Raw genomic sequence first — 25,534 nt, forward strand, 5'->3', positions numbered from 1 at the left:
TTCTTTTAGAAAGAAGTCATTGTGTTTCTGTTTTCCTACACAACAGAAACAAAACACAAAAATTGTCAACAGTAGCTCATACCAAAAAAAAGAAAAAAAATGTATTGTTAGAATCGATAAATACATTTCAGAGAAACACTAAAAGAAAATTTGGAAAAAGAAATTAAGAACAAAAGTGGGAACATAAAAAAACAATAAAAACAAGTTAAAATTTATTCAAGTAACCATTTTCTTTCAAACTGTCGGTGGACAATATCTAATAACACAGCTCCAGGTAATCTTTTCTCAGATTGATACAGGAACAATCACTGTCGCCAGGTGTATAAGATAAAGAAATAATTATAAAATTGGAATGTTGTTTCCTGTGTATAAAAATTCTGGTTGCAGATACATTTGCAGCTGTTATGAATACCCAAAGAAACATTCGAATTATTGGCAAGAGTAATTTTCAAGGAAAGTACGAAGAAGTATTTTGCGAAATTTAAACTTGCAACAACAAAAACACCCACAGGAAAAAAGTTGCTGTTGTAATTTTATTTAAAAGACACACACACATGCGCGTATATATATATATATATTATTTTAACTTTTCAAATTTTCCGTCCCCTCACACTAACCAGGGTTATTTAGGGCTGAAACAGAAAACATACTGAATAATTCCAAGTCTTACATCATTTGAATTTCAAAGTTTGAAAAGGAGACAGGCATAAAAGAAAAGGCAGAATCTGAAAAAGAATATTTGAAACCTTTTATCAAATGTCTACGGCTTTTATGCTCAGCATCAGTGCCAAATTTGCACATATGATTTTTTACTGACAGCAAACCTGGATATCTTTTCACACTGGCGTATGTTTTTCTTTTCCTCTTAGTGAAAGAAACAACATAATCTGACATTATCCGAGCATAATATATTTTAAAAAGAATTACAACTTGTCAGTCCATATATTAAAACACGGAGAAGTGAAAAGATTTATTTAAAGAAAGTACAAAAATGAACCCGGAAAGTATATCTTCAATTTTCGTGGTTTTGATTGTCGCAACATCTATTCATCAAGTTTTGTCCCATGGAAGATTGATGGACCCACCAGCAAGAAACAGTATGTGGAGGTTCGGTTTTCCAAACCCTGTTAACTATAATGACAACGAATTATATTGTGGTGGGAAAATGGTAAGTTAAATATTTATATTCAATATGAATTAAGAATCTTAAAAAATACTTTTTTTTATTAACAGCTTTCTTGCATCATTTTCTCTTCTCGGTCGAATCGTTAGAACGTCGGACAGAATGTATTCTAACTCCTTACGTTTTTAGCTCAAATCTCGCCGGGGTCAATTTTAACTTTCATCGTTCCGGGGCCAATGAAATAAAGTGCCGATCAAATGCTATGATATCAATGGCTCTTTTTTCTTTGACTCACACTTTTCAATTCGTTGTTCCACTTGATTTCAAATTTGGTGTATTGATGTAGTTTTTTGTGCTAACTAAGGAAACGAAATTCATTTTAACATAAATTAATAAATAAAAAGTTCATAACTTTTAAACTTTACAAATTTTAGTAATTTTAGCCAATAGTATGTCATAGACATATTGGTGCCTGTTTCCATAGTGATAAGCCACGGTATAGTCTGCTTGCTACTGTAGAGCAGTTGATTACAACAGCTATGTTCGTGAAATATGTGCGCAAGACCTACTCCGCAACCCGGCCCAGATTGGCAGTCCTGAGAAGATTGTTGAGATAGACTGAAACATTCTCAAGACGTAAATATTATACAACCGAAGAAGGGTGTTACCCGAGCAGTGGGTTTTCGGTGGAGTGTGTCGCGTGACCAAAGATGTTTTTCTTTATGCGATGCCATGTTGGAATCGGGACACACTGGAGATGCATACGTCAGTCGATTCTTCCAGTAGCCACAATTTTCAGTGACTTGTGGAGGACCTACTCTCAGATTCCTGAAATTGATGGTTATAATTTTCAACATAAAACAATGGACCACAGCATTGAATTTATTAACTCGAAAGATGATAGCCACACCCAAGTGTCTTTATAAAACGAAGTAATAAACGACGCTGTTGCACCCACCGTTCTATAGTTGAGTTTATGCAGCGCAAGAGATATGAAAATTGTAATTTGTTTGACAAACTCCTTGAGTGCTTCGAAACTTTCGTTTTTGAATTTTCGCTACAAAATATATATTGTTTACAGGAACTGAACTACGGTTTTTCTTTTTTTTTGTAATTTCACGTTCAGTTTCTATATACTATAATTAATTAATTTATTTAATTATGTATTTATTTAATAATAAATATTAAATTATGTAATATACAATATGAAATCACATGCTAAATTTTAGAATTAATACTAGTACAAAATATAACTACAATTAGAAATAAAAATAGGGTTTAAATATAGTCGCTATTTATTAAAAAAATTATTATATAAGTAAAGTAATTTGTGGCTACATTTAATTTTACGCTCGTCCAATGAATTAACTAATTTATTATGATTATTAAATAATATTTCTTTAAATTCACTAGAACATAAAAAACAGGAATTACTACCTATACTATATGATTTCGCCTTACAAATTATCTCCTACTTTAAATTATACTTAATTCGTTGGGATTTAAGTTCCCAACCAAGATTGACTATAATTTTAAATCGAATTTATTTCAATTGAATTTAAACTTAATTGTAATTTGAATTTAATTGTAGCAATGAAACGGACGTAATTTTTTTTACTTATTATATATTGATCATTCAATTTTATACTTTTTGAGATCTAGTTATATGTTTTATAAAAATATATATTATTTTTATAAAACATAATATATTTGTTTTCACTGTTTGAGTTGCATAATAGTGGTTTTATCTCAATTTATATTTTATATATTTATATTGTGAAATTCGATTTAATACTAAATTGAATTTTTCCCTGTAAGTTTGGAGTTATACTCCCTAATATTATTATATATATATATAAATATATATATACATTCCAAAATGCAATTACATGTGGATTGTTGATGATTTTTCCCTCCGTCTTCCTTTTCTCTTGGATTTTCCTCTGTCTCTTGTTTCTGAAGAAGAGCTTTACTCAAAACGTAAAACACCTTTTCTTTCCTTCTCTGAACGTCTTGTGAATACTTTGCATGTACCACGTCCTCACATTGTTGTTTTTTCCTTGCCATGTTTTTTCTCGTTTTTTTTTGGGGGGGGGGGAATTAATTATATATATATATGTGTGTGTGCACATATATATATATATGCGTGTGTGTGTGCATATATATATGTGTGTGCATATATATATGTGTGTGTGCATATATATATATATATGGCATGTAAAAAGCACCAACCAATCGTGGCCGTTGCCAGCTTCCCCTGGCACCTGTGCCAGTGGCACGTAAAAAGCACCCACTACACTCACGGAGTGGTTGGTGTTAGGAAGGGCATCCAGCTGTAGAAACTCTGCCAGATCAGACTGGAGCCTGGTGCAGCCGTCCAACCCATGCCAGCATGGAAAACGGACGTTAAACTATGATGATGATATATATATGCAGGATAGAAATAACTACAAATTGTGATTGAATTACATCTAGTTATCTGGAAAAAGGGAAGGAAGGACATATCAGTATAATGTAAACCTTAAATACACATAATGGATTTTGATCAAGCTGTGGTTTTTAATTGATTCTATACTATCAATCCCAGTATTTATTGCAGTCTTATGTTATAGATTTCTATATATCAAATATTTTAGTTGGCTACCTTCAAGGTAGGTTTTACTATGGCCATGAGTTGATCAAAAGAGTAAAATTGTCAATTCAAGTGAACCAAATGGGGGGGGGGGGTACCTCCTCTGAAGGATCTCTGGAGTAACATTACTCAACAGGGTATGGAGCTCAAAGGTCGGGGCAGTCTTTCCTGGTGGAGATATGCTACTTCTCCACACTGAGAGACAATAGCCCCATGGACATGTGGTTAAAACATTGCAGGAAAGAATCACAAGATCGATTTTTCAAGCTGAGCCAACCCAGCAGGAGACCTAAGGGAAGACCATGAGTGAAATGGTTGAATGATATCCCTAGTATTCAGCTGGTCATGCTTGGGAATCCTGCTGGAAAATGTAATGACTGTTGCTTCTGATAGAACTCTAAGGAGGAAGCAGCCGAGAACTCTACCACCTACAACCCTCCCAGAAACAGTGGGCAGCCAAAATGGATGGTTGTTTTGACATAAAAGGATACAACCCAAGGCACCATTTACACTGGTGTAAACAAATACAAAGCTAAAGTGGGAGTCTCAATGTATTCACCTGACCAGCTAGAAATAGCAGCCAAATTACCCTTAAATTGCACACTGCTGACTTTAAAAACGAAGAAATACTTCAGGTAATATTGTACTACATATCCTTAAAAGGATAGGATAGTCATGACTAGAATATACTTGATTACTTGTCTGTTCAGTCGGGATTGTCCTGAAGTCAAAGAAAAACAAGTATTTGAATGATCCCTAAGGAATGAAAGGCAAAGTTAATCAACCCCAGAAGGATTTAAATTCAGGGAGTGAAGGAATGGGATTAAATACAACATAGACTTTTTGTCTGCCACTCAATCAGTTTTACCAAATCCCTGTACTTGAATGGTCAACATGTTGCCTGTCTATATCATAAGTGGCACCACAAGGTCCAGTCCTTGTTGCAATATGGTACCTTAAGTACCTCAATGAAACAGAGCTATTCCAGTGGAATGCGAATTCCTGGTGAGGATTTCTATAATAGACAAGACAAGACCAGACTAATATGAACCACTTCTTTCCAGGGGTGAAACTGGTTTTGTGTAGAGCCAACACCTCTACCTAGACCAGTGGTTTTCAACCAGGGTTCCGTGGAACCATAGGGTTCTGCCAGTCCAGTCCAGGGGTTCCGCAAGAAGTTACAAAACTGCTAAAATCGGCAGTAATTTTTAATTTTCTTGTGCAGATATGTGTGCATAAGACTATTAAATTATTGCACAGGGGTTCCCCGAGCCAGTGGAATGTTTCCTTGGGGTTCCGCTCCAGCAAAAAATTTGAAAAGCACTGACCTAGACAGTAACAAAGTTGCAGAAGCATCAATGACAATTCTAAACCAAGACTTGAGAGAGGAAGTCCTTCCTTCAGGTAAACATTTGATGACATGTCAGGCTCTGATCTGAAACCCACAAGGGAAACAGAAGAGAGAATGATCTAAAAATAGCTTGTGATGAGATACTGAAGCAGGGATCAAACTGGAGAGAAGCAGAAAAGACAGCCAAGAGTCAAGAAGAGTGGAGGGAAGTCAGTGATGGCTTTTGCTCCATAAGGAGAGAAAGGCTGAAGTAAGTATGAGTTACAAAAATTCTGGCCATTGTTCCTGGGCTAGGACACCATAATTTTACCAATAAGTATAACATATATCAGAATATCTGGATTATAGCAAGGTGAATTGAAAGAATCATTTGATCGTTGGACAAAATGTAAGAATTTTTTCTGAGACTTTACATTCTGAGTTCAAATACTGTCAAAATGAATTTTGTCTTTCAACCTTCTGTGATAATCATAATAATTATCATTGTTTAATGTCCAATTTCCCTGCTAGCATGGGTTGGACGATTTGACTGAGGTCTGGCGAACCAGATGGCTGCACCAGGCTCCAATCTGATCTGGCAGAGTTTCTACAGCTGGATGTCCTTCCTAACGCCAACCACTTCGAGAGTAGATAAAATAAAGTACCAGTCATGTACTGGGAGGTGAGGGGAACCTAACAGCTATTGGGCTTGCATGGTATTGTTGAGTCTCAATCTTCATTCAAATGTGAGACTCCAATGGCAAGTGAAAGAACATATCAGTTGGAGGATACTGCCGTGACATTATCTATTCATAACGCCTTATATTATTACTAAGCAACCAACACACACACACATCCACTGACCCTCTAAAAGTTGATCCTATTAAAAAAGAATAACACAGAAAAAAAAAACAAAAGATCTGGAACATTATATAAGCAAAATTTTCCAAGAAACGGTGCTACCAAGGATAGATTACCATTTAATGGAAAGGATTAACCTCTCATCTATTTCACACAACTGAATCCTTCATTAAAGTTTGAAAAATAAAAAATATAAAAACTAATTCTCTCCTGTTCTGTAATTATCAGTTCATTTGTTATTTAACACATTACAAAGCTCGTAGAATAGTTACCATGCCAAACCGAATGCTTAGCAGCATTTCTTTGAGCTCGTTACATTCTGAGTTCAAATACCACCAAGGTCAACTTTGCCTTTCGTGCTTTCAGGGACAATAAAATAAGGACTAATTCAGCACTTGAGTCAATATAATCAGCTTTCCCCACGTCCCACTCAAAATTACTGGACTTATGCCAAAATTAGAATGAAATTATTCAAGATATTACAGCTTTAATCATTCTGTCTTTTTTGTATATATAAGACTACATTATTCAGAGGTAGTTTGGCTCAGAGAGAGGTGGTGGGGGAGGTGAATTAATGTAACATGTTTGCGGAGAGTACAATAATCAAAGTATTTCCAGAACTCAGTTTTACTGAGGTGGATGAGTCTTCTTGGGAGCCTTATATTGTCAGGCATCTCAGTCCCTTGTCATCTGTGAGGTTCAATATGTTGGGATCAGCTCTCACCACCTCATCCTGGTCTCCCTCTTTCACTAGTTCCATTCACTTTAACCTTTTCGTTACCAACCCGGCTGAAACTGGCTCTGGCTCTGAGTACAAATATCTTGTTTTCATAAGTTTTGAATTAAAATCTTCCACCAAACCTTAGTCACAATTTATGTTCCTAACACTAGCTTAATGATAGTAACTAAGTTATTTTACTAAATTCTTTGTTATATTTAGAGTAATTGAAAGAAGCACAGAACATCTCAAAATAAATACAGTAACGAAAGGGTTAAGTGACCAGCACTTTATGCAATTGTCCTCATCTTTACGCATCAAGTGACCATTGCAGTCTTCTCTCTCTCATGCAACATCTGATTCCTCTTATTCCAGTTTTTTTTCTCTCTTAACACATTTGTACTTTGTTGTACATGCACACTGAGCATACTAGCTTCATTCCTCTCTCGTCTTTGCATGTTTTCTGTATTCAGGATCCATGTCTCACTATTATGTATCAGAGCTGTTTGAACACAAGCATCATATAATCTGCCTTGGTGCAATCTCAGAGAGAGTAAGAGAGACAGCGACTTTTTGTTGTGAACTAATTCTAACTGTGAATTTTTAGCATCCTATTCTTATCCTAGCAACCATACATTCAGAACATCCTCTTCCACTATTAATCAGGTGATCTAGGTAACAGAAACCGGCTACAACCACTAGGGAACTTCTGGACATTTGATAATACACACAAAACAGGTTCCACAGAGCTTCTAACAATTTTGCTCACAAAGTAATGGCTAGCCAGGAGTTAGAGTTGAGGACACTTACCAAAAGTACTGGACAGTGGGACTGAACCCAAAACCACATGGTTACAAAGCAAACTTCTTAATTACTCAGCCACACTTGCACCTTTATTTTTTTTAAGCAATGTACACCAATTATTCTCATTCCTAGAGTAACATAAAGTCAAAAACCTTTGAGAGTCACTATTTTAATGTGTCCTTTTCTTATTTAACCAGTGTGTAAGTAAAGGAATATTTTGCTACTATTTCTAGCAGGTAGAGTGCACACATACAGGTCATAGAGACCACTTTGTTTAGTTTTATCCTGATACTAAAGCAGTATAAAATCTATTGCTGTAAAGACTATTGAACTCCATGTTTACTCTGAACAACCAGATCAATCACTCAATGTATTTCTGTCATGATTGTCCTGTTTTGTTATCTAAAAGAAAAAAAAAACAGCAAGATGTGAGTTGAGTGTGATTTTGTAGTTGTTTCTAGCAAGTTGAGTGACCATGTAGAGATTCTTTTATAGGCTCTATAAACGCTTGTAGTTCATAATTTCAGGACAATCTTGATCAAGCAGACCAATATCATCAAAAGCATTCTTTTGGTTTATGCTCACAAATTGAAAGTGGAAAAATTAAGCATTTAACACGGAAATTTTGAAAACAGTCTTTTTTATTTCAGTTTAATCTCAGAATTATTAAATGTAGAATCTCCCAATCCATCTCAAACCAAAAATATTTTCAGAAAATGTTAAAAACAAAACTGTATTACCTTTTTTGAGAAAGCAGGGTGGGATTAAAAACTTCACAGCTTTTCTTTATTTTCTGCAGAATTATATTCAATGACTGGCATTTGTGCTAGCGGGGTGCAAAGAGCACCATATGAGTGTGATCATTGACGGAGCAGCTATTCGAGTATGAACGTTACCAGCGTCGCCTTACTGGCACTTATGCCTGTGCTAGTAAGGTGCCAAGAGCGCCATCCAAGCGTGATCGTTGCCAGAGCAGCCAACTGGCTTCCGTACCCGTGGCATGTAAAAGGGCACCATTCGAGCGTGATCGTTACCAATGTCGCTTCGCTGGCACCTGTGCCGGTGGCACGTGTAAAGAGATTCGAGTGAGGTCATTGCCAGTGTCGCCTGACCGGCCCCCGTGCCGGTGGCACGTAAAAAGTACTCACTACACTCTCGGAGTGGTTGGTATTAGGAAGGGCATCCAGCTGTAGAAACTCTGCCAGACCAAGATTGGAGCCTGGTGCAGCCATCTGGCTCGCCAGCCCTCAGTCAAATCGTCCAACCCATGCTAGCATGGAAAGCGGACGTTAAACGAATTTGATGATGTGGGAAACATGGGAATCTAAAGAATAATGTTAATATTTCCAGTCTCATTTTGTGAAAATGAAAAATGTCTATTATTGTAATCATTTTAGACACTACAGAAGAGAGCTCTACACATGTTTTGGTCTTTATATCACTTTAATCTCTTTAGTAAGACTTTAACATGACCTACTTGCCTGAGTAGTGACAAGAGGATCACATTAGAGTTATATGCACAATGACTAACCAGTTTTAAATAGAATTGATTTACAATGAAGAGTAAAACAAGCTCAACTAGGTATAAACTATTTGCTTCATTCAGGTGTGAAAAATAGGTTTGACACACCCTATAAACTTTAATGACGTTAAGTGGAATTTTTCAGCCAGTGACTATCTGTGGACTGTTTGTTATATTGTTGATGACAACTTCTGTGTTGAAAATTCATTAAGAAAATTAAATGGCTAGAGATTATGAGGTTAACAAAGAAAAAAGAGCCTATAAAAACCTCAAATGAAGGTTGTTTTGTCCTTGCTGCTTGTTTGTTTGTTGAGCGAAGCGGTCTTCGTCCCTTTGGGAGAAGTCTGAAATGTGGTCCTTTTGCTATTCGTAAGTCCCGCAGAAGAGAAAGCAGGTCAACCCCCCGACACCGACACCGAGAGCATCGACGGATGGATGAATGTGCATCAAGGCTCAGCAGTTGCGTAGGAAGTCGGGGATAAGAAACAGGAAGAAAGAGTGAGAGAAAGTTGGAGCGAAAGAGTACAACAGGGGTCGCCACCACCCCCTGCCGGAGCCTCGTGGAGCTTTAGGTGTTTTCACTCAATGCCCGGTCTGGGAATCGAAACTGCGATCTTCTGACCGCGAGTCCGCTGCCCTAACCACTGGGCCATCGCGCCTCCACTGTAGTGAATAATATCATCCAGAAAAAAATATCTGTAAAAACATGAAAAATATAATCAAAATCAAATTCGATGACTGGCGTCCGTGCTATCGGGGTGCAAAGAGCACCATACGAGTGTGATCATTGACAGAGCGGGGAACTGGCTTCCGTGCCAGTGGCACTTAAAAGGCACCATTCGAGCGTGATCATTACCAGCGTTGCCTTAAAGAGCACCATCCAAGTGTGATCGTTGCCAGAGCAGCTATCTGGCCTCCGTGCCGGTGGCACGCAAAAGACACCATTCGAGCGTGATCGTTACCAGCATTGCCTTACTGGCACCTGTGCTGGTGGCATGTGTAAAAGATTCAAGCGAGGTCGTTGCCAGTATTGACTGACTGGCCCTGTGCCGGTAGCACATAAAAAGCACCCACTACACTCTCGGAGTGGTTGGCGTTAGGAAGGGCATCCAGCTGTAGAAACTCTGCCAGCCCTCAGTCATATGTTCAACCCATGCTAGCATGGAAAGCGGACGTTAAATGATGATGATAATGATGTGTCGTTACACCTGGAAATGTTTTTGATCATATCTGTACTCTATCAGGATTGACCAAGAGATAAAAAAATGCATTATTATATAATTAGCAAAATATTGGAAATGTAAACAACTTTAACATCAAAGTACACTTTATTATCAATAAAACAGGAAGCAATTTCACTATGGAAACAGTATATTTGCGGATACACCTGCTCTTCATAAAGGGAAAAATAAAGTAAAATTCATTACTTTCCTCCTTTTCTCTCATAAGTATCATTATAGTTATATGCTCTCAAAGTTGTATTGCTTTTGTATCATTAATTAGTTTGTTTCCCAGCCACATGGTTTCAGGTTCAGTCCCACTGTGTGACAGTTTTAAAATTGTAGAAGTGTTTTGTACAATGGCCTGGGCTGACCAAAAGCTTGTCAGTAGATTTGGTAGATGGAAACTTTAAAAATCTTGTCATGTTTTTATATATATATATACATACATACATATATATATATATATATATATATATATATATATGAGGAATGAACATATAAATACATTACACAGGATATCATCATCATCATCATCCTCGTTCAACGTCCACTTTTACATGCTAGCATGGGTTGGACAATTTTGACTGAGGGCTGGCAAACCAGATGGCTGCACCAGGCTCCAATCTTGATCTGGCAGAGTTTCTACAGCTGGATGCCCTTCCTAATGCCAACCACTCTGAGAATGTAATGGGTGCTTTTTACGTGGCACTGGCAATGACCTCGCTTGAATCTTTTTACACATGCCACCGGCACAGGTGCCAGTAAGGCAACACTGATAACAATCACGCATGAATGGTGCCCTCTGGCAACGATCACGCAGGGATGGTGCTCTTGGCACCCTACTAGCACAAATATATCAGTGGCCAGAACACGTAATCACAAAATTTCTCCATAAAAGAAGAGTGTATAATTGTGAAAAAATCACATTCATAACAGAGGTTTATAAAAGCCCTTCCATTCCTAGAAATGGCAATCAAGGTATGTTTTTTGTGTTGATTTCTATGTACAGGAATGTTGTCCAGAAGAGAAGAATGGATCCACTTTTGGTTCCCAATTTCAAAATTGCAAAAGAAGGCTAACCTTTATTTTTATCCTGTTTCAATTTGATCTTACTAATACATTCCCTACTTTTAGGTCACTTTAAATAAAACCCTTGATTCAATAACACTGTGTAGAAACTCTATACTTGGAATGACCAATTTTAAATACTATTGGATTTTACTCATAAGGTATTGGAATCTTATATGTATGCCATTCTGCCTAAATAATGGATCTACAAATACAGTATCCCTGCATATCTCACATCTATTTTCATTCCTCCACCTCACTCTCTATTTCGTATCTTATCTAAATTAACTATTGCCTAACCATCTGCTCACACCGTCTCTGATGAAGGGATACAATAAATATCCCAGTAACAGCTGTAAGATGTTCTATTTATAAATGTTCTAAAATCTACACAGCCTTGGTTTTTTTATCTCATTACGGAAAAAAATTATATATATACATATATACGCATATATAAATACACACACACACACACACATATATATATGTATATATATATATCACGTGATCACCGTGACCAACCAGGCTATCAGATGTTGCTACACATCGCTGGTCACAATGTGCTTCGCATTGTTTTAGCCTTCAAATGACGCCACCCCGCTGGCTAAGTGAGCAGGCCAACAGAAGAAAGAGTGAGAGGAAGTTGTGGCAAAAGAGTACAGCAGGGATCGCCACCATCCCCTGCTGGAGCCTCATGGAGCTTTAGGTGTTTTCACTCAATAAACACTCACAACGCCCGGTCTGGGAATCAAAACCGCGAGTTCGCTGCCCTAACCACTGGGCCATTACACCTCCACACACACATATATATATATATATATATATATATTAGGATTCCATACAGTTGCAATATTATATCTTTGGCATTTAAAAGAAGAGGGGGTGCCATACAGGATTAAACGAAAGCTCCTCAATAGGAGCAGGCAACACAAACTTTGCTTGGTTGAGAGGGCATGGATCCTAAAAATTTCTCCTGATCTGGAGGTGAGGGAGCACTTCTTATACTCTGAAAGTGGAGTGTGTTCATGAGACTAAATTTGTGTTGACGACATGGATTTCCCACGCACTGACTTCATCATCATCATCATCGTTTAGCGTCCGTTTTCCATGCTAGCATGGGTTGGACGGTTCTACTGGGGTCTGTGAAGCCAGAAGGCTTCATCAGGCCCAGTCAAATCTGGCAGTGTTTCTACGGCTGGATGCCCTTCCTAACGCCAACCACTCCGAGAGTGTAGTGGGTGCTTTTTACGTGCCACCCGCACTGACTTGTGAACAATAATTGTACATCAACTGACCCCTTTTGGACATAACTGGAATCGTTTGAAGGGAGATAACTCCCTCCCACCCAGGAGCTTTTGCTGACCAACATTGAAGTAAAGATATTACGTGACTCCAGCCAGTAGGTCTGATGAGTCACATTGATTACTAAGAGCAATAATAGATGTGAATTCAATGGTTACTTTTTGACCACCCATAACCAATGGCCACAAAAAACTTGTGTGTATCTTTGTCTTGACATTATGTGATTGTTCTAAATGCGTACCACCATCATACAAGGTGTCCTTTGTTTCCAGTCTTCCATCCATGGAGGAGGGGCATCCAGCCATTGAAAATTTGCCTCAGTGAATTCTATCTAAGCTACAGAAACATGAAAAAAGTGGATGTTAAAATGACGATGATTTCCTACCAGTTCCTTATTCTTAGATAAGCTGTTTCTGTATGTTGTATGCCTTTGGTATGGATTAATGGAACAGAAGATGCTTATGTATTGAAATACAAATAAGTCAGTCACTACAGGAGGAGGTTGTCACTTATGCAATGTTAGTGACGGCATGGTTCAGAAACAACACAGAAGACCACGCTAAGAGTTGCTGAAGCATGGAACAGACTGCCAGCATCAGTTGTTAGTTGTCAGAGCACTGCATCCTTCAAAACTTCCATGCTTCCTGAGATTTGCCAACACTACACCTGATTTTCTCCCCTCCATACACACGCAAGCATGTATCTGACTCATACACTGTTCGCTTCCCAGACATTTGTACATTACTGCATATGCTTTATACGCACTTTTTGACAAGTTGTAGTGCACCTGAGCACTGTATACAATAATTTCATTATTATTATTATTATATAACCTGCTTGCCTTCTTGGAACAAAAATGCAGATGAATTATGATTGACACTGGTTAGACAAGACTAACGAAAACAATTTTTTTTTCCTCTTTCTAATTTATATCCTATTTTTATGAGTAACAGCATTGTTAGCTATTGACTCCCAATAGGTCAACCACTTGTTTATTACATTTACAAGGAAAGCAACAAGGGAGTGTCTTTACCACATGGAAGAAATAAATATGCAAAGTATTTTCATTCTAAATCACTAATCTAACAAGTTTTTTGTCAATGCTTACATCCTTCAGCAGCATGAATTACCAAATGATGTAGGGGGTTGGCGTCAGGAAGGGCATCCGGCCGTAGAAAACTTGCCACACGCATAGCGCTGCGTATATGTGGTATGTATATACACACCCATATGCAACAAGGGCTTCCATCTACCAAATTCAACTCATGAACATTGGTCAATCCAAGGCTTTAGGAAAAGATATTTTCCCCAAGTTATTTCAGAGTGGGATCAAACCTGGAGTCATGTAACTGCACAGTAAACATTTTAATCACAACCATATTTACATCTAATTAATTAATTGTTGTTGTTGTTGTTGGTGGTGGTGCTAATTGTGTCATCATTGTTAACCCTTTTGATACCAACCCACCTGAAACCACCTCTGGCTCTGTAGTACAGATGTTTTGTTTTCAAAGTTCCGAATTAAAATCTTCCACCAAACCTTAGTCATAATTTATGGTCCTAACACTAGCTTAACGATAACCAAGTTATTTTACTAAATTCTTTGTTATATTTAAAATTAACACAGAGTATCTCAACAGAAATATGGTAACAAAAGGGCTAAGTCCTCATCCAACCCTATTCTAAGAATACCTTTGATCAAAGGTGTTCCAACTGTAATCCTGTTTTGTTTTGTTTTGAGTTTTTTGGGGTTTTTTTTCCAGATATAGTGTATCAGCATTACATTATCTTATATCTCCTTTCTTATAAGACAGTAAGGAGTGACTTGAAGGACTTTTGACTGCTATTTCTAACAGGATGAACAACTACACAGAAGCTCTCTTGTTGATTCAATTATTTCGTTAAATTATTTTGAGATAATTGATTAAGAATCAATAGAAAATCTTTGAATTATCATAAATTATTTTTGGTAGTCAGAATTAATTATCCTACTGAAATTGAGCTGACAAAAAAGCCTTTATGTGGTCCACTGATCAGTTAGAAAGATCAAGCAAGATCTGAGGGTAACCTGATAACAGACAACTCTCTACTACAGCAATCCAGGATTAGTGATTTTATTCTCCCATTCCCCACACCCCATCAATCACAGAGGCCTTTCTTCCTCTGACTAAGTGTGATTTGTCTTTAAATCACACCTTATTACCTATTTCTTTACTACCCACAAGGGGTTAAACACAGAGAGGACAAACAAGGACAGACACACGGATTAAGTCGATTATATCAACCCCAGTGCGTAACAGGTACTTATTTAATCGACCCCGAAAGGATGAAAGGCAAAGTCGACCTTGGCGGAATTTGAACTCAGAACGTAACAGCAGACGAAATACGGCTATGCATTTCGCCCGTTGTGCTAACGTTTCTGCTAGCTCGCCGCCTTATTACTTTTGAATCACACCTTATTACCTTTAAAAAAACGGAAGGACATACCGACTAATGTACTAACTGAGCTGATTTAGAGTTCACAACAACAGCATCTAATAACAATACCAATTCCTGTATGCCCATCACTAACATCAAAGTTGGTTCTGATTAAATCAATAAACAATTCCTTTGTACAACAATTTTTCTCTTCTACAAATGCAGAGTCACATGACATTTCCCATTTGCTCCATCCCCTTCATCCACCCTCACAAACCCCTTATTCTCGTTTCCTCTTTCATCGTCTTTAGCCCTGTTTTCCCAATCTTCTCCTTCAACTTCCTTCAGTAGTCATTTCCAACATTATTCTCACCCAGTCACCTTCACCCTTCCTTAGTACAATGTTTTCGTCCTGCTTCTCTTCACAGTATCCAACACTTGGTTCTATTCCCATCATTCTCTGCAATTCATAATTTGTTTACTTCTCACTCAGTAATACTTTGTTCATCCACTGAACCACTTTCAGTGTTTTGTGTTGTTGCTGTTGAGCGTAGCTGTCTTCGTCCTAATGGGAGAAGTCCGAAACATGGTCCTTTGCTATTCGTAAGACCCGCAGAAGAGAAAGCAGGTCAACCCCCAACACCGAGAGCATCGGCGGATGAATGCACATCCAGGCTCAGCGGTTGCGTAGGAAGTCGGGGACAGGCAACAGGAAGAAAGAGTGAGAGAAAGTTGGGGCGAAAGAGTACAACAGGGGTCGCCACCACCCCCTGCCGGAGCCTCGTGGAGCTTTAGGTGTTTTCGCTCAATAAACACACACAACACCCGGTCTGGGAATCGAAACCACGATCCTCCGAACGCGAGTCCGCTGCCCTAACCATTGGGCCATTGTGCCTCCACTTGTTGTTGCTGTACCTCCCAGACATTGAAAAAATTAGATCAACGAAGATTTGAGAGGATAACCTGATAGTGTAATGGATTGTTTCTTATTGTAACAACTCTTTCCTCTTTTGTTAAGCGATAACAAAACCTACAAACCTTAAAGATTCAGCTCAAGAGAAATATAGTACAATGACCTAAACAAGAAGCATAGCTAATATAGAAGTTATTCACGTGTATAACTATATAAGCTCAGAAGAGTTGGATAGAATTGGATCTGTTCAATTGTTAATGAAAACTGCTAAATCTAACATTTCATATCTTAGCTTTTGTGAGTGAGGAAAGGAGAGACATGTTGTGCTGTTGCTTGGGATGGGGACAAGAAACTTGGAGTCACTGACACAATCAGATTTCAAAATATTTTCCAGATTAGTAAATCAATGGAAATTGTAGTTGTGATACCAGTGCCGGTGGCACGTAAAAGAACCATCCGAACGTGGCCGTTGCCAGCACCGCCCCGACTGGCCTCCATGCCGGTGGCACGTAAAAAGCACCAACCGATCGTGGCCGTTGCCAGCCTCGCCTGGCACGTAAAAAGCACCCACTACACTCACGGAGTGGTTGGCGTTAGGAAGGGCATCCAGCTGTAGAAACACTGCCAGATCAGACTGGGCCTGGTGCAGCCTCCTGGCTTCCCAGACCTCAGTCGAACCGTCCAACCCATGCCAGCATGGAAAGCAGACGTTAAACGATTATGATGATGATGATCTTGTTTGAAGCTATACAAATTGTGGTTTTAATGCAATGGGTATGTAATGAAGGCAATTGTAGAATTTGTAGAAATCCTTGATTATATGTAGCATTATATGATAATATTATCCCAGTTTGATAAGTCAATAAATATTATGTTTAAAGCTGTAAAAATTATATTTTAGGTGCAGTGGAGGCATAATAAAGGAAAATGTGGAGTTTGTGGAGATCCTTGGCATGGTGTGCGGCATCACGAAACAGGTGGAAAATATGCAAATGGAATAATTTCCCGGAGTTACACAGAGGGAGATAACATTAAAGTAGCAGTTCATCTGACAGCAAACCATTTGGGCTGGTTTGAATTTCGCATTTGCCCCACCGACAACCCTGAAACTGAAGTAACCCAGGCTTGTTTGGATCAACACCTATTGTACAGTTCTGATGGACGCAATTCCCGGTTTCATGTAACAAAAGGGAAAAACAGTGTCTTCTTCAATTTTACAATAAAACTTCCCATTGGACTTGTTTGTGAACAATGTGTTTTTCAATGGAAATATCGAACAGGTATGTGTGTTTATGTTCCCATATTTGAATGCATGTGCTTCATCATTGTCTGTTATCATTTCATCAGACATCTTAATTTTGTTGTCATCAAGCAGGAGTGGCTGTGTGGTAAGTAGCTTGCTAACCAACCACATGGTTCCGGGTTCAGTCCCACTGTGTGGCATCTTGGGCAAGCGTCTTCTGCTATAGCCCCGGGCTGACCAATGCCTTGTGAGTGGAATTGGTAGACGGAAACTGAAAGAAGCCTGTCGTATATATGTATATATATATATATGTGTGTATATGTGTTTGTGTGTCTGTGTTTGTCCCCCTAGCATTGCTTGACAACCGATGCTGGTGTGTTTACGTCCCCGTTACTTAGCGGTTTGGCAAAAGAGACCGATAGAATAAGTACTGGGCTTACAAAGAATAAGTTCCAGGGTCGATTTGCTCGACTAAAGGCGGTGCTCCAGCATGGCCGCAGTCAAATGACTGAAACAAGTAAAAGAGTAAGTCCTTTGACAATTTCTACCCACCCAGCAGTTTCTGCTAGCACTTGAAATATTTGTAGTTTTTCTTATAAATATCTACAGTCAAAATTCTCTCGCCACTCATTTCTCTATCACTCACTTTGTCCTCTCAGCTGTATACATACAGAATTATTAATAGAGCCCCTTTTACTTATGTTTGTTATCTTTTAGTGGCCCATTTAGACGATTTGAGATTTTTGCTCATTGCCTCATTAGAATCCTCCTATCCCTGGGTATTATATTTTTTTCTGCTGGCTTGGCATTCTCTCTGGAACAAACTTACTGCAGATGTCATGCATGATTGTCATAAAGTGTTGTAGCTTTTTGTCAATGTCTTCTGTAGAAAGACTGGTAGACCAGTTATGTTCCATGTCCTCTTTCTTGATACCCTTCCAATCAGCTTTGTGAAAGTTCAGGTTGGAGAGGAGTTGGCTGCTGTGATTTGCATGTTGGGACATTACGAGGCTCCTGATGTTCAGCAAGAATACTGGTCTGACATGTACAGAGATGTCAGAAGTGGCATGTCTGACTCTGTTTCGTTTTTCATTCTATCAATGATTGTTTAATGGTTTTATTTACTGTGTTTCATTATCAGTGTAAAGTATATTACTTAATTCACTTGCTTATTTTCATACTTATTTTATTTTTTTATTCATTGTAAGTTGCTTTATTACTTACATTAGAGGTGCCCTTCATTATAACTGAAGTTTCTAATGTTTACAAGTAGCAAACAACAACTACCAAAACATATTCTAATTCAAATAAGTCAAACAGAGATTAAAAAATGCGGTACCTTTTGACAGGTCACCTGACAAGATACATCCAGACCTATGATGCACCACATCATACTCACCAAAGCACCAGTGCACAATAAGATAAAACGATTCTAATGAATAATAAAGTCTTGTGAATTCCATTTTCTTTTTCTCGTATGACATATATATATTTGCAATTGCCATTAACTATATATTTATCAATCTAAGATGATAGCTAATGAAATATTTGAAAGATTTTTTTCTTTCTATTTCAGGAAATACATGGGACAAAGATGATAAATCTGGAATATTCTGCCTTGGTTGTGGTCCCCAGGAAGAATTTTACAATTGTGCTGACATCACAATCGAACCACTTTCTGACCAAAACGATTACTCTTCCATATCTCGAAGGAAAGTAAATAGTGAAACTATAGATGGGAAGGCCACTGTTGGAGTGAAAATAACCTCAGAAACAATACCAACTTTTAGACCAACAACATCGGCTACAGAATTAAAACAACAAAAAGGAAATGTGAAAACACGCAAAATTAATTTATTTGATTGGGTTAATCAACTATCTCTTAAGAATGGAAAAAATCAATATCTCTTGAACAAAGATGTGGAACAAAAGAATGCTGACAAAATTAAAAAAATTTTTAGGTACAATTCTAAAATAACACAATCTACTATAGCATCACCAACTGAGAGATCAATTCCCAAACTAACCAATCTTGCTGTACCACCAAGCAGAAACTCTCACAGGAATACCAGATTGAAAACAAGTAAACCACGTGCTGACATGTCAGCTGAAAAAATTTATTCCAGAAATAGAAAATTGATTGAGACAACAGTCTCTATACCAACTGTGATATTACCAAAAAAATCTTTTAAAATGTTTACAAACCGAGTTCCTTCGCGGCAAAATTGGTTTGTCAGAGATCATAAAATGACTACTCAAAGATCTCCTGTTGCAATGGCAACGCCAAAAGCTTCGTTACCTTCCAAGCCATGTCATAAGCCAAAGACTGTGAGGAACCAAGTAAATAAGGTATCTCAAATTGTTGCTTCACCTGTTGGACGGTTTAACTTAGGTTGGTGGGGTGAACATTATTTCAAAGCCCCAGCTACTTCAAGAATTCCAGCAACATGGCCTATAAAGCCAGTTTTGAAATGCCGTGCGATTATACTTTTATCTGGTGGAATGGATGACTGGTGTTTTGTAAATTGTAATGCTAACTACTGTCCATCAAACTTGTGTCAATGCCGACGAGAATTAAGTTATGCTCCTGTCTATACATCCAGTAACGACCATGTGGCGGATCAAAGTTTATCATCACATGTAGCAGATGATATTCAACAACCAATACATTTGCCATTAACCAATCAATTGCCAAGCCTGTCATCTCAAACAAATGTGGCCCCCCCTCTTCGCAACTCACAATATTCTCCAGTTGTGAACCGATGTAAAGCAATTGGCCTCCATGCAGGAAATGTTCACTTTGACCAATGGTGCAATCGTAACTGCTTCTCCTTTTGGTGTCCATCATCCCTTTGTCATTGTAGATAACTCTAAAATATTTTTGTTTGATTGTTTTTCAAGACATTCCAGTTGCTATGTGTATATTTTTGTATGTATTTATAAATTTTATATAAATTTTTCCAATGACAATTGCAACTTGCTCATAAACAATATGCTGGAGCAAAGCAACAAGACATTGTAATATTTGTTCAGCATTCAACAGACACACTGTGGAGAATAAGTGATTGGAAACCAACTTTATAGTTTTGGAAAGTTTTTTTTTTATTTTGATTAGACAAAAAGTCAGTCATCAAAGAATTTGAAACTAAACTGAAGCCAGTATATTACTGGTATTCATCACCTAGTAATATAAAAAGCAAAATCAGTTGTGAGAGGATATGAACTCAGATACATATCATCTCAAACTATATACTGTAAAAGATCAAGTCTGGTGCTCCACCATTCGTACAATGATGGATCAGTTTTGACAATGAACATTCAATTGCTCAGTCAATTGAACTCTTTAAATTAACAAATAGTTGGATATTCCATAGACATGGGTACCCTGAACATATATTCTCAGGCCAAATCAGCATTACACTGTACGTAACAAGGCTGGACTTTTGAAATACAGGGGTAAAATCCATTAACTGGACTTCTACATAATTTCAGTCTACTCCGTTTCACTCACAGGACATCACACTATGGGACTGAACCAAGGATACTGGGATTGCAAAGCGAACTTCTTAAACCATTTGACCTTGCCTGAACCCATAATAAACAATATCTACAACAACAATGACTCCTTACTTAAGTACAAAGCCAGCGGTTTTGAAGGGTTGAGATTGTAGTATATGCCATTGGCTTCAGTGCTTCACTGGCACTGTTTTTATCAACCTTGGAGCAATGAAAGATAAAACTGACACCAGTGGAATTTGAACTTAGAACATAAAGAGTCAGAAGTACTACAAAGCATTTTTTTCCAACACTCTAATGATTCTGCCAGCTCACCAGCCTAACAATAATAAGAAGAAGAACAATCATAATTCTTTCTAATTTTGGCAAAAAGCCAGCGATTTTAAGGGGAGGGGACAAGTTGGTAACAACAATACCAGTACTTGACTGGTACATATTGTATTGATCCGAAAAGGATGAAAGATAAAGTTGACCTCAGTGGAATTTGAACTCAGAAGAAATGCTGCCAAGCATTTTGGCCAATGTGCTCATGATTCAAATAATGGAGACACGTGTCCACACATTTGGAGATGCACATCCATACATATAAATATGGTACATAGTTCCAAAACACACACACACACACACACAGACATGCACACAGAGGGAGACAGAGGTGCATACATATACACACACATACATAAAAAATACACAAACACGGACATGCAGCACATAAATATGCAGGATACATACATACAGATGCACACACATACATACATACATATATATATATATGCATACACACACATATATACATACACACAGGCATACATACATACATACATACATACATACATACATACATACATACACACACACACACTGACCCACACACATGTGCACAAATAAACAAAAAAAGGAACGCAGTGTAAATAACGGACAGAGTCAAGACTATTGAAAAGGTTGCAAGATGCAAAAAAATTTTTAGGAAAATAAAAATAAGAAATAAGTGTAAATTTTACTGGTGAGTTTGTTAAGTTATAAGACATTAAAGGAAAATGACTCTCCACAGACACAACAGAATAATTTCTAGAAATAGAAACAAAACTATACATTTTGATTAAGAGAAGTCACAATTAATGTAAATGACAGCACAACTTGACTAGAATAGAAGAAATAAGGCATGATTATAAAGAGTGACAATAATTATCTAGACAGAGATCACCCTAATTAAACTTATAATTATATATAATTACTAGTTAAAAATAAAACTTATAATTATATATAATTACTAGTTAAAAATTAAACTTATAATTATATATAATTACTAGTTAAAAATTAAACTTATAATTATATATAATTACTAGTTAAAAATTAAACTTATAATTATATATAATTACTAGTTAAAAATAAAACTTATAATTATACATAATTACTAGTTAAAAATAAAACTTATAATTATATATAATTACTAGTTAAAAATAAAACTTATAATTATATATATTACTAGTTAAAAATAAAACTTATAATTATATATAATTACTAGTTAAAAATTAAACTTATAATTATATATAATTACTAGTTAAAAATTAAACTTATAATTATATATAATTACTAGTTAAAAATAAAACTTATAATTATACATAATTACTAGTTAAAAATAAAACTTATAATTATACATAATTACTAGTTAAAAATAAAACTTATAATTATATATAATTACTAGTTAAAAATAAAACTTATAATTATATATAATTACTAGTTAAAAATTAAACTTATAATTATATATAATTACTAGTTAAAAATTAAACTTATAATTATATATAATTACTAGTTAAAAATAAAACTTATAATTATATATAATTACTAGTTAAAAATAAAACTTATAATTATATATAATTACTAGTTAAAAATAAAACTTATAATATATATAATTACTAGTTAAAAATAAAACTTATAATTATATATAATTACTAGTTAAAAATTAAACTTATAATTATATATAATTACTAGTTAAAAATTAAACTTATAATTATATATAATTACTAGTTAAAAATTAAACTTATAATTATATATAATTACTAGTTAAAAATTAAACTTATAATTATATATAATTACTAGTTGAGATACCCAGCATTGCTCAGGAGTAAAATGGCATAGTTTTATATAAATATATTACAGTTAGGTTGAAACAGGTAATACAGGAAAGTGCAGCATTGACAACAAAACATTTGTGGAGTAAATGATGGGCTAATTCGACTTAGCAACATGCTTATGCATCTGTTTAGAGTATTTCAGGCCCTAACCTGTCATGGAAAATTGGAGGGGAGGGGGTTATGTGATTTTTGAACACACCAAAAAGCTGTTAGTGGCTATACTCTCTATTGCAGTAGTCTGCGTTGTCTAACTCAATCCATCATCTGAAATTTTGACACCTCCTTCAGGTTTGTTGCCCTACATCACTCATAAAAGTAAATTTGGAGGAACTGTGGTTGTTCTTTTGTGGGTAATAGGGAACCAATGAGGTGATAGACTTGCCCTTGAACTTTGACATCAGTGTAAATTCATGTTTAAGTATCTTCTTGGATGCAGTAAACGATGTCATTTGAAATGCAGAGTTGTATTGTCTGATATTGTCCAGAAAATCCTTTGACCGGATGGAAGTGCCTTGTAGAAGATCTATAAGAGGTTGAGAAGCAGCTGGTAGTGCTGGCAATATTACCTGACCACCTGAGGAGCGCATACCATTTGTTTCATTTGAAAATTTTAAAGCTCTACAGAAAAGACAATTTGTGTTTATCACACCAATTTGGACAGAGTTATCATTTTTATAAGAATTAGATGGATCATACCTGAAAACAGCTTCAGGAGTTGTGAAGAGCGAATTTGTACATAATTTGTTTCTGATAGCTAGTCTATTGGGCCTTTGTCTAATTAGTAAAACATTAATTTAATAATCCAGCATCAAGTGCTGCAGCATGCATTTGCTGATCTTGGGAAAGTCTCATCTCCCTTCTCTCTTGAGACTCCATCTGATGTACTGCAGCATCCCTTTGCTGATCTTGAGAAAATCTCATCTAGCTTCTCTCTTCAGACTCTCGCCTTCAGTTTTCTACAATCGTCTTTGCTTTGTACTTGTTTCAAGACAGATTATGGCATATTTTTTTACAATATTGTAAACAAAAAATTATACATTAATCCCTATTTTTGTAAGCAGTTGTATGTATGTAGTATGTTTTTATTTTTGCATGCAGTATAAATTAACCAAAGAGAAGCACGTGTATGAACTTCTAATTGAACGGTAAATGTGTATTTTTATATACCTTGGACCTGCCACCTCTTTGTTTTTTGTCAAGAGTTTCACTTCCTGCCGTTTGTTATGTCAGTCGACACATACACTGACACACCATTCTGCTCTGGTGACTGTAAAGATGGAAAGTTTCTGATGCGTAATGTTGTTCACATTAGAATTAAAACTGAAAGAATGAAAGTGAAACAATATTATAGCCTTATCAATTTATAGATGATAAGCAACTTTCTTTGTTATAAGTACAGATGTGACTAATTCGGCGAAACATTACTTACATTATTGAAACATCGTCACTCTCTCTCGTAATGCAACACATTGTCATTTTGGTTGAAATTGAAAGTGTGAAACTATTTTCACTTTCTAATGAAACCTGGTCGTTGTAGAGCAGCGTCTTTCAAATAACTAAAGCTGGTTGTTAAGGTAACATAGAATATATGTAAATGAAAATATATTTGTTAGCCAAAAAATTACTGAATGTTTTGATACCCCATACATGAAAATGAGCAACCCAATTTTCGAATGCACAAGGAACATACACGCGCACACACATGCATGCATACACGCACACACAAACTCTCTCTCTCTCTCTCACACTTTTAGAACGTACATAAGGTATGAAACATCAGAATTTCTCTGTCACCCATAATCCCTGCCTTTCATCTACAGAAACTTGTTTCCTGTCTCCATATGAAATGGACGTGTGTGTGTGTGAGGGAGAAAGAGAGAGAGATAGAGTGACTGAGTGAAGGTGTGTGTCTTGATGATTGATATCTTTGAAGGTACACACACATATAGAAAATGTGACGTCATCATCGTCGTAATAAAAAATGTTGATTTATGGAAAAGATTATAATGTTAAATTTTCGAAATGCAAATATGTGAATAAAAATTAGCTTTAATTTGTAGTCAAAATAGTACTAAATCTCTTGATACTCCATACGTCAAAATCAGTAGCTCAGTTTTGGAATGCATAAGGAATATATATATATGACAGACTTCTTTTAAACTGAAATAGTGTAAGAGATAAGAGATTGCTCTGGGCTCACATTAGGCAAGAAGTTGAAATTTGTTTTGGTCCATGACACTGCATGGACTCTAAGTAAGGCATGTATAAAATTCGAGTGAAATCAGTTGTGTAGTTCTTGAGTTTTAGGGATTCACACAGACATATAGACAGACACATTCTCATCTTTATACTCTTTACTTTTTTAATTGTTTCCGTCATTTGACTGTGGCCATGCTGGAGCATCGCCTTTTTAGTCGAGCAAATCGACCCCAGGACTTATTCTTTGTAAGCCTAGTACTTATTCTATTGGTCTTTTTTGCCGAACCGCTAATGTTACGGGGACGTAAACACACCACAATCGGTTGTCAAGCAATGTTGGGGGGACAAACACACACACACACACATATAGATTGAAGCCTGGTGCAGCCATCTGGTTTGCCAGCCCTCAGTCAAATCATCCAACCCATGCTAGCATAGAAAACGGACGTTAAACGACGACGCTGCTGCTGCTGATGATATATATATATATATATAATATATATATATATATATATATATATATATAT

General features: G+C 36.5%; 1 protein-coding gene across 1 annotated transcript; it reads left to right on the top strand.

Annotated features, from left to right (window-relative positions):
* Positions 1–968: 968 nt before the first annotated feature.
* Positions 969–20,936, top strand: LOC118766361. Its single transcript, XM_036509756.1, has 3 exons — positions 969–1,168; positions 16,816–17,194; positions 18,734–20,936. The coding sequence occupies exons 1-3, from the start codon at positions 992–994 to the stop codon at positions 20,023–20,025; spliced, it is 1,848 nt and encodes a 615-aa protein (XP_036365649.1). The 5' UTR covers positions 969–991; the 3' UTR covers positions 20,026–20,936.
* The last annotated feature ends 4,598 nt before the right edge of the window (positions 20,937–25,534 follow it).

The sequence above is a fragment of the Octopus sinensis genome, linkage group LG15, assembly GCF_006345805.1.
Source record: "Octopus sinensis linkage group LG15, ASM634580v1, whole genome shotgun sequence".
NCBI lineage: Eukaryota > Metazoa > Mollusca > Cephalopoda > Octopoda > Octopodidae > Octopus > Octopus sinensis.

What these genes read in the sequence shown, in the direction of transcription:
- LOC118766361 (XM_036509756.1), top strand. Translation starts at nt 992, where the DNA reads ATGAACCCGGAAAGTATATCTTCAATTTTCGTGGTTTTGATTGTCGCA. An exon ending in TATATTGTGGTGGGAAAATG is followed by an intron (nt 1,169 to 16,815) that starts GTAAGTTAAATA and finishes ATTATATTTTAG; the next exon opens with GTGCAGTGGAGGCATAATAA. An exon ending in TCAATGGAAATATCGAACAG is followed by an intron (nt 17,195 to 18,733) that starts GTATGTGTGTTT and finishes TTTCTATTTCAG; the next exon opens with GAAATACATGGGACAAAGAT.